The sequence below is a fragment of the Rutidosis leptorrhynchoides genome, chromosome 4 (assembly GCF_046630445.1).
Source record: "Rutidosis leptorrhynchoides isolate AG116_Rl617_1_P2 chromosome 4, CSIRO_AGI_Rlap_v1, whole genome shotgun sequence".
In the NCBI taxonomy this organism is placed as follows: domain Eukaryota; kingdom Viridiplantae; phylum Streptophyta; class Magnoliopsida; order Asterales; family Asteraceae; genus Rutidosis; species Rutidosis leptorrhynchoides.
In genome coordinates this window covers 530,126,521-530,135,920 of record NC_092336.1, presented here as the reverse complement: position 1 = coordinate 530,135,920, position 9,400 = coordinate 530,126,521, and the positions used below count along the sequence as shown (strand labels likewise).

At 32.8% G+C, this 9,400-nt stretch overlaps 2 protein-coding genes across 5 annotated transcripts; one reads left to right on the top strand and one right to left on the bottom strand.

Moving 5' to 3' along the window:
- Nucleotides 1–272: 272 nt before the first annotated feature.
- On the bottom strand, nucleotides 273–4,063 carry LOC139845005 (protein NUCLEAR FUSION DEFECTIVE 6, mitochondrial-like). 4 transcript variants are annotated; one of them, XR_011758157.1, is made up of 4 exons: nucleotides 3,820–4,063; nucleotides 3,602–3,723; nucleotides 1,450–1,569; nucleotides 273–602 (listed from the first exon to the last, which is right to left on the bottom strand). XR_011758157.1 is itself a non-coding variant. In XM_071835225.1 (4 exons), the coding sequence occupies exons 1-3, from the start codon at nucleotides 3,975–3,977 to the stop codon at nucleotides 2,227–2,229; spliced, it is 300 nt and encodes a 99-aa protein (XP_071691326.1). In that variant the 5' UTR covers nucleotides 3,978–4,062; the 3' UTR covers nucleotides 277–602; nucleotides 2,192–2,226. The 4 variants fall into 4 exon arrangements, 3 of the variants coding, with proteins under 3 accessions (XP_071691326.1, XP_071691324.1, XP_071691325.1); XM_071835225.1 differs by lacking the exon at nucleotides 1,450–1,569 and adding an exon at nucleotides 2,192–2,246 and having other exon boundaries at nucleotides 277–602; nucleotides 3,820–4,062; XM_071835223.1 differs by lacking the exon at nucleotides 1,450–1,569 and adding an exon at nucleotides 2,187–2,246 and having other exon boundaries at nucleotides 279–602; nucleotides 3,820–4,061.
- A 1,345-nt stretch (nucleotides 4,064–5,408) lies between these two features.
- LOC139845004 (NADH dehydrogenase [ubiquinone] 1 beta subcomplex subunit 2-like) lies at nucleotides 5,409–9,033 on the top strand. The gene is made up of 4 exons (XM_071835222.1): nucleotides 5,409–5,606; nucleotides 7,532–7,577; nucleotides 8,246–8,305; nucleotides 8,873–9,033. The coding sequence occupies exons 1-3, from the start codon at nucleotides 5,497–5,499 to the stop codon at nucleotides 8,303–8,305; spliced, it is 216 nt and encodes a 71-aa protein (XP_071691323.1). The 5' UTR covers nucleotides 5,409–5,496; the 3' UTR covers nucleotides 8,873–9,033.
- The last annotated feature ends 367 nt before the right edge of the window (nucleotides 9,034–9,400 follow it).

Below are 9,400 nucleotides of genomic sequence, written 5' to 3'. Positions count from 1 at the left end.
GAAACGTTAAAGATTAAGTTTAAATTTGGTCAGAAATTTCCGGGTCGTCACAGTATTAAAGTATCCCTCTCTACAAGAGCTTGTGAGTTCAAATTTAAAGTTGAACATTTGTGTATACTCGTGGAAGTATTGGTGTTTGTTTTTTTAAAAAATTACCAAATAAAAGAATAAAAGATGAGATAATCCATGAATAAAACAATAACTTATTTTATTTTTCATGCTTCTCTAGCATATAACTTTGAAACAAAAGATTTGTAAGTACTATCTCCATTCTCCATTCTATAATAATTGTCCAACAAATCGAATAATAAGTCTTTACCTTTTTTATTTTAAGAAAATATTACTGAAAGTTATTAAGAGAACATTGAATAATAATTCATGATTCTTTTGAAAAAGGGCATCACTAAGGACACCTTTTGTTCAACATGTCACAAACAAAGCTATTTATAAATCTGACAAGTGATGATGCTTATAATAGGTTTTTCAAATGTGAAGTCTAAGTGTCGAAGACACGACCAGGATCGCTTCTCCGTTCAGAATGTCTACAAGAAGTTTTGCACCAATGTTCTCTCTTAGCACTCATCACAAATCCTTATTGCAAGCTGACAGAGTTAACAAAACCAAACATCAGTTTCAACATATAGAATATTCCATAAGCTGAATAGCAATACCCTGCTGCTCCTAAAAATTGTCATGTATACAATTAAGACCACAATTATCTACTTTCAGTTAAAGAGTTTATTCAACCTCAAAAGTCCAAACGAAAATAGTACATTGCAATTTATACTCGCACTGTAACTCCTTACAATGAAGGAAGGGAAGAAGAGCAAACAATGTAATTTTTAGCATATGTAATTGACAGTTGAGATTTTTACCCAAACTACAGCTCTTCTTACAAATTACAATGAAGACAATTTAAAAAGCAACTCGCATGTGTTATAATTCCATTAACCTTAACAAAAAAACAATCTTTGTACATGTTTGGCGCGTTAAGAGATAAAACTTTACACGAATAAGCCCATTTACATGTATTTGGGTAAAAATTGTCACCTCCTAGAGAACCTATTACTAGTAAAATTACATTAGATATGATGACACGATCGATAAATTGAAATAATAGTCCATGATGCCCTTCCATGCAGAGTCCACCACCATAAACCATTAGATGCACCTCTTAAGTTAATTGGAAAAAATCCAAATGCAAAAGATATAAAGTGGGACGATGGTGTCATGCTAGATAATTCTTTGGATATATTTAAAAGGTTTGTTTTCATACTCACCTACTCTCCTTTCTGAAAACTCCAAATATTTCTCAAACTATTATATTCTCATTTTTCCTATCTATTGAACGTTTAGCACTTATATTTTCAGACACAAAAATGAGATAATGATAGTTTAAGAAATATTTGAATTTTTCAGAAGGGAAAGTAGGTGAGTATGAAAACAAACCTCTAAAATATACCCAAAGAATAATCTAGCGTGGCAACATCGTCCCACTGTACATCTTTTGCGTATCGATCTTTTCCAATCAACTCAAAAGGTGCATCTAATGGTTCATGGTGGTGGGCTCTGCATGAAAGGGCATCATGTACTATTGTTTCAATATATCGATCGTGTCATCATGCCTCATGTAATTTTACTAATAATAGGTTCTCTTAGAGGTGGCAATTTTGACTCAAATACATGTAAATGGGCTTATTCGTGTAAAGTTTTATCGCTTAACGGGTCAAAAAGAACTAACATAGAAAATTAATTACAAGGAAAAGGTAAAGTTTATATCATATCGACACAACACTAGTCACTAGAGCAGGTGATACTATAGTCAATCAAGTAACTTTAATAGTTTATTGGTCATAACTTACATGAATCTACATACAAAAGTATTTGTTACTCCTAATTATATATATATATAAAATATATATATATATATATATATATATATATATATATATATATATATATATATATATGTACGCACACACACAAATTTCAAGAAAACCCTGGGCAAACTATGTTATCCATATCAAAGACAGCATGAAGAAAGAACTACGGCTTAATAGGAATTAAATATCAGGAAAATTCAAGAATGCAAATTCAATTAAGAAGACTGTTGTCCAAATAACATGAAAATACATAAATTTCACAATTTTGTACTCCGTAATAATTTAAGCGAGATTTCAGTGGACCTAACAAAATCCAATTTATCCTTCATTTTCTTCATGATCTTCAGCTAGTATCATCAACGCCTACATATGAAGCAAGTCAACTTATCAAAACAGTATTTTAGGTGGAGTTGGCGGAAAGATATATATATTTACTTTTTAGTAATGATGATGAAGATATAAAGTGTTGATGGACATAACGAAGGACCAATTGTTCACCATCTTTACAAACCAGTGGGAAAAAGATGTGGAAATCTAAATCAACATGACAACAACTGTAAAGTTCGGTTTTAAATAACAACGGAATTTGAAAAGGAGCCTAGATGCTTAAGCCTCCTATGTGTAGAAGTTTCAATTCCTTACAGATGTATCATAAACTTGAGAAGAAGTTAGACACAGAAAAAACAGGAAGGAGGGAAGAAAAGGATACCTCTGAGGCTAGTATCAAAATTAAGTTACTGACTAGAATGTTACAGACGGGAGGAAAGGGAGGAAAACGACACCGCCGAGGCTCTATTGTGATATTTAGATTGTTGGCCCATGTAGAACACCTAATGGCTACGAACTCAAATAACAAGATAGATAGGTCTTAATACTATTGCAGGTAGGGACAGTTATCTGATAATCTGAATCATCTCACATATATGATCCCATCAAGTGTGAAACGGAAACAAACAGCTTATTGATAGGAAAAGCAGCAAACTTAATTTTAAGATATTAAAAATCCCAGGGGTGAATTACTATTAGTTTGCCCTTGGCTGCATATGCTACACAGAAGTGATAAAAACACATCATAAACCCTACTTACCATATCTACATCAATTTAGACGTACGATGCTATGCTATTCGTGAAGGGGATAAGGATTTCCCTGTTTGGGTTATACGAAATGGCGAGTATTTTTAGTCTGGTGTACGCGGCCTAACCGGCCATGAAATAGGATTCATCTAAAAGTCTCAAACTGAGAACCTCTGAAGATCGAGAAAGAAGTAAACAGATTATCTTGAGTACTTGACTTTACAGTTTAAGAGTAATATGATGTTAGATAAAGAGCGCCGATAATCAAAAGTTACAGTAATAATAATATCCGAAATGTCATTATATAAAAAATTAAATCTTTCGCTAGTTATTATTCTAGTAAACGAAACCTAAATATCCACTTCTAAGGTTAAATACTATACTCTCCAACTTCAAAAGTATTACCTATACCAATCTGAAACTCTATTATCACATTCTTTAATCAACGAGGTAACTATTTCAACAGATATATGGCATCATAATTCAATCAATCATACAGTAAAAAAACCAAACAGAACATCGATATAGACAACATTACAAAAACAATGAGTAAACTTTACACTCTTTTAGTTCAGATTGTATGCATTTAAGTAAGCCAATAACTATTCAAAGTGTATATAATATATAATTTTATTTAAATCACCTTGAGGAAGCAAAGCGTAACTACTTCGAGAAAGAGTAAGCATTGACGTCATCAAAGCGGATGCAGTTACTGTATGAAACGGTTGCATCGTTTCTAAGCAAGCGCTCATTTCAACTGGACACCTATTAACCAATATATGATTCAATTAAAATACTAATACTAATTTATAGAATTTAAAATACAGATAACGGGATTTCACATATGAATTTGTGATGAACCTGAATATGATGCGATTGGAATTAGGTTTTGTTGTTGAGAAGCGAAATGAAGACGGAGATGGAGATGTGCCGGGTTTGCATTTGGCTTCCGAGGTGACTCTGGCGGCAGCGTTACGGACGGAAGTTGACCGGAAAAATGATCTGGCAGCGCCGGACATCTTTATAGATTATTCTCTAAGAACTGGATCCGAGTCGTTCGAACTGTTTGGATGAAATCCCTGCTTAAACCCTTCGAAGATATTTCATATCAGTGCCCCTGCATTATACATACTTTACCGTTTTAATCCTTTATGAAAATTATGCAGTCTTATCTATGGGTGTGTTTGGAAACTAACCAAAGCTAGGGTTTTATAGCTAGAGCATGAGTTTATGAGTTAGAACTGGAGCTGTAGTTTATGATTTAACTGATAACCGGATCTTACTATTTTTTACAAGTGTTTAGTGAATTAGCTTGAACTTTTTTTGAGTTCATAAACTCTATTTTTTTATAAGCTACTATGAGAAGCTTCTTTTTAAGAGCTTATTATTTTCGTAAGCTCTACTTTTTTTTATGTCTACCAAACGAAACTTATGACTTGAAGGTTATTAAATCATAAACTCAAACTTCTATAAGCTTTAAGAAGCTGGTGCGCCAAATACACCTTAGGTTATGTTTGGCAATACTATCGGGTAGTTTTTAGCTTTTAGCTGGTAGATGTTAGCTTTTAAATATATTTTGATGTTTAGTAGAGTAACCAAATCTGTTAAATAAAAAATAAATTGACAAAAAAATCAGAAGTTAAAAACTAAACGCTAATTCCAGTAGCTTTTAATTTTCCCCTTCTGTTTAAAAGTTTTAAGATCCTTAAATCAAAAGAAACTTTTATTAAACATGAGTTTTATAATAAAAGCTAGAAGTTAAAAGTTCCGCGCAAAACATACTCTAATGTATGCCTAAGCCCTTAAGGGCATGTTCATCGATGTAAAAAATCCGATTACTCTCCAATTAATTCTCGATTATTCATTTTTAAGAGCAGTCCGTTTCAATTTCCCAAAATACGTTTAATTATTCGGTCAACTTCGATTAATGAGTCAAAATCGAATTTGGTATTCAAAGTGAGTTAAAGTCAAAGTTGATCAACATCTTAACATGAATTTAAACTAGAACTTTAGAGATTTTGAACAAAATGAGCAAATTTAGATAATTAATTTAAAGTTTGTGTTTATATTTACGGTTTCTAAACTATTTACAGATATAATTTATGCAATTTAATATTTAAATATATAAAATATAATTCGATTAATCTCTGATTAATCTTCGAATTGACGATAACTCCTTATATCCTGATAGAATTCCCACCAATTAATCTTTGAATAGGAATTTTGCAACCTTAGACAAGTTAATCCTTAATTAAACTACAAAATTTAATAGTTAAAATATAACCTATGAGTAACTGACGTGTACAATACATTAATTAAATGATGTCATAATTTTATTTTATTATCCTGAGATTACAAGCAAATCTAAATGGGCACTTGAGTTTTACTGGACCCGTCCGTTTTAAATTAGAAGAGTCCGTATAGATGGGTCGGGTCAGGAGTACCATCAGTGTATTCCATTTTTTGTCACTATTTGTTCTTCCCCAAAATCAAAACCAAAACAGTTACCAGAAAACCTAAATTGAATCGTGTGGATCTATGGGAGGAGGAGGAGGAGGTTATGGGAATGGCACTTACAAAGGTGTCCATATTCATCAGCCTAAACGTTGGCATACCGTTACTGGCAAAGGAATGTGCGCCATGATGTGGTACTTCACTTTTTATTTCCCTTTTCTGCCTTTTATTTAATTTAGGGTTTCCTTAACTTGATTCAACCATTTCCTGTGTATATCAGCTCATCAATTCATTTTTATACTGTTGATTTCTTGTTACTATATATTATCATTTCATCAATGTGCTTTATCCCACGTATTGACTTTCTAGGGCAACATTGAACTTTTGTATTGATTGGATCTGAGGACTGAGATCTAATCAAGTTCAATATTGATGAGAATCAAGGTGTATTAGTTAACTACATAAGGCTAATTGTAGATTCATACGATTGCAGTCTTCATTTTGACTTTGTTTTTAGCTGGAGATTGTTTCTAGTTTAATACTCTTTTCATGGTTAAATACAATTTTTTGCAAAAAGATATGGTTTTCTGAACTTTCAAGTGAAACAGTAATTTTAAATTTTTTAACTGTATTTGCAGTATAAATTTCAGCATTGCTGAAACATTATTTAGGATGATGTTATCGTATTGTTAATACTGCAAGCGTCTCCCTCCAATTTGATCCGACTCAATACAGAGTTATCAAGTGGAGTTCATATACAGTTATACACAATACTCGAAAAAGGAATGAATTTACCAAGTGTTAAACTTAATCTGTTTAGACCACTTTTTTCCATGACACCTGTCAAACAACCACATTGTGCTACATCAACGCCACCTCAGCAACTTCTTCCTTTCACTTAACCCATCACACTCACTAATATCCATGACATACCCCTTTACCATCAAATGGACCCACTTAAATTAATTAATTAATACAATGTACCCCTCATAATGCATTGTGTACAACAAAAAAGCTTCATATCCGTGGTTCAATATGCTCAACATTGAAAACTTGAAGGATGGTCATTTCAACCGCTTGGTGAAGAAGCTTACTAGCAATGGAGTCTTCAACGGCTTGGAGCAAGGGTCACGCTTCCGATTAGAATGGTCTTATGGTCTTTTCTAACTTTGAGAAAGGCTACACTAAAACTGATTAGTCAGTCATGAGTTACTGACTTAGATGCCAAAAGATAAATAGGAACACCACAGTTTCACATGGTTAGATGATATCCAAGACCAAAAACCGATTGGTACCTTTTGTTAGTTATCTCAATAGATGATGTTTGCCAATTGGATGCTTGAAGAAAGCACACGTAGTTTGATAGTTAAGTCAGCATTTATTAGATGAAGGCTTGATGACAAACGGAAATAAGAGATCAGGACATTTTAGAAGGTGAAGAAACAAATTTAAGAACTGAAAAAGACAATTTTAGAGTTGTGTTCTGATAAACCCAGAGGAAGTTTCAAGATAAATTGGATATACCTCAATTACAAATCTATTTAGTTATCATTTAGCTTATTAGGCTGGCTAAACGGTTTGCATTGTATATTGACCCTATAGTCTATAATCTTGCTGTCGCAAGCTTTGTATGGTGGTAGCGATATAAAAAGGAACGGTTTTAGAGGCTTAAACTCCGTGCATGGCTAGTATAGTGGAACGATAAACACAATTTATGGTTATTATTTATTAGCACCTTTGTGGGCTTTATAAAGGAACTCATGAAATTTTCAGTTACCAAAATATTTTATTATTAATTCAACGGTATGTTGCATAAGACACGATATACAGGTCTATCTATTATGCTACAAGCGTTAATTATCCAACAATTACTTTCTTTTTCCTACTTGTTGTACAATACCTCGTTATTCTCCTTTTGATATGCCTTGCTTGTTAATGGAAATGCTTATAAATGTTAAAAACTCAGATTTCAGTAGTTCAATTGGCATTTTCAACATTTCATGTTATAAATTGTGACAATGTAATATTCAATGCATACATTGCAATAATATGGACCTTCATTATGAGATGCATGTTAGGCCTTGATTCCTTAAGCTTACCTAAGACTACACATTTGCAGGTTTTGGATTCTTTATCGGGCAAAGCAAGATGGCCCTGTAGTTTTGGTGAGCATTAATGCATCTCATATATTTTATTTGTCATAAAACTATGCTTAAATGAAAAGGAAACCTTTTGAAAATAATAACAGTACTACCTTTTAAGAGGAGTAAAGAGGCATTTACTATTTGCTATTGGTAATTGGAATTTAAGTGTGGGTATAGTATTCTCCGTAAAGAGGAATTTACTATCTTTGAAGGATCGTCTACATCTCACCTCCCCCATACACCACTTATGTGGTATTGGGTTTTGTTGTTGTTGTTGTTGTTGTTGTTGTTGTATAGTTTTGACTTTCTTTACTTTTGAGATTGTTTTCACTCTGGGTGGAGAAATGACTTGTCTTTATTCTCGTATAGGGGAAGGATTGTCTACATCTCACCTCCCCCATACACCACTTATGTGGTATTGGGTTTTGTTGTTGTTGTTGTTGTTGTTGTATAGTTTTCTCCGTAAAAATGACTTTTCAATCCTGTAATGAATTCTAACAATTGAGGTTGGGTGGTCACTTGTGATAAAGCTATTAATAATGTTATATTTGGATTAGAACAAATTCACCTGCTTAAGGAAAACGCAAACAAAAGCGTACACATGTTTTTATCACTTGTTCTTGTTTGGTAGACATTAAATAAATGGCTGCCGGACATACCTTTTATTTGATTTTGGTTTACGTAATTAGGGATGGAGGCATCCTTGGGAAGGACATGGGCATGGACATGGACATGGAGATGAACATTAGGTAATTTCTTTGTTCTTCGGCTTATGTCATACATGTTATAAAACTTAATCTTGGAGCACTTTTTGACTGTGAGTAATTTTGTAACCACAAGATAGTAAAAAGGAGAAGATATATATACTTGGCTCTTCTACTGTAAGGATTTAAATAATATTCATATGGTATACTTAGAGTTATTTATATGGCTACATGCTCATATATTTTTTCTCACTGGTTATTTTTGATAGAAAGAAAGAGATACAACCAGTTACTTTTATTTGGAATGATAATGTTTACGCTTGGCGGGTATGTAAGTTTAGCAGCTTATTGGGCGGGTTTGATAACCTAACTACAATGGATAACTTTGTAGAATGATCATCGTGAGTTCACAACATATTTGTAGGTTTGTTTTGATTGTTAATAAACTAAGTAAATATATTAATACTGGTATTTGTTTTAAGATACAGTTATTTGTAACGACATGTGTAACTATGCTATGTAGTATTGGAGAGTGCAACATACTATACCCACTACGTCGTTCAATAACAAGTGTTTGTGATGCCCACATTTTCTTTGATGTATCATTTTCAGGTGTCTTGATGATTTGGAGAAAACATAAACCTATCTCGTGTGTAGCCTCTGATACTATATGTATTTTCGAGATACCTAATTTCTGTTTATCAAATAAAACAATGTTGTGGAACTTTTAAACTATTTTTGTGGTTACTTCAATATGGATTTCTTTTCAATTATACCGTCAAACTTCCATTTTGCGTTGTTATGGGAAAAAAGGTCATACATTTTCTGGTAGATTTGCACCATCGTATTAAATATCCATGATTAAGTATTTAAGTATTCGCCTGATCAAACTCTGTATGTTAATGTAACTTTTTGCAACATTTTAAACACTATGCATACGAGTTTCACTTGAGAAGTGAGAACTTCTCGATTGACTATATATTGGAAAACTGAACATGCTTTGGCATGTTTTCTCTAGGTAATGATGATATTATGCTAGTCTTCTTGTATAACATGGTTAATCAACTTTGTGTGCACAATCATGTAAGAGCACGAGGTGTCCATCGGCTTCCATTTCAGCTTCTATTTTGGAAGTTGAAA

Coding starts and splice junctions, on each gene's coding strand:
- LOC139845005 (XM_071835225.1), bottom strand. CDS start 3,977: ATGTCCGGCGCTGCCAGATCATTTTTCCGGTCAACTTCCGTCCGTAAC. Junction 3,724..3,819: donor TCCAATCGCATCATATTCAG/GTTCATCACAAA, acceptor ATTGGTTAATAG/GTGTCCAGTTGAAATGAGCG. Junction 2,247..3,601: donor TTACGCTTTGCTTCCTCAAG/GTGATTTAAATA, acceptor CTTCATATGTAG/GCGTTGATGATACTAGCTGA.
- LOC139845004 (XM_071835222.1), top strand. CDS start 5,497: ATGGGAGGAGGAGGAGGAGGTTATGGGAATGGCACTTACAAAGGTGTC. Junction 5,607..7,531: donor GGAATGTGCGCCATGATGTG/GTACTTCACTTT, acceptor ACACATTTGCAG/GTTTTGGATTCTTTATCGGG. Junction 7,578..8,245: donor AAGATGGCCCTGTAGTTTTG/GTGAGCATTAAT, acceptor TTACGTAATTAG/GGATGGAGGCATCCTTGGGA.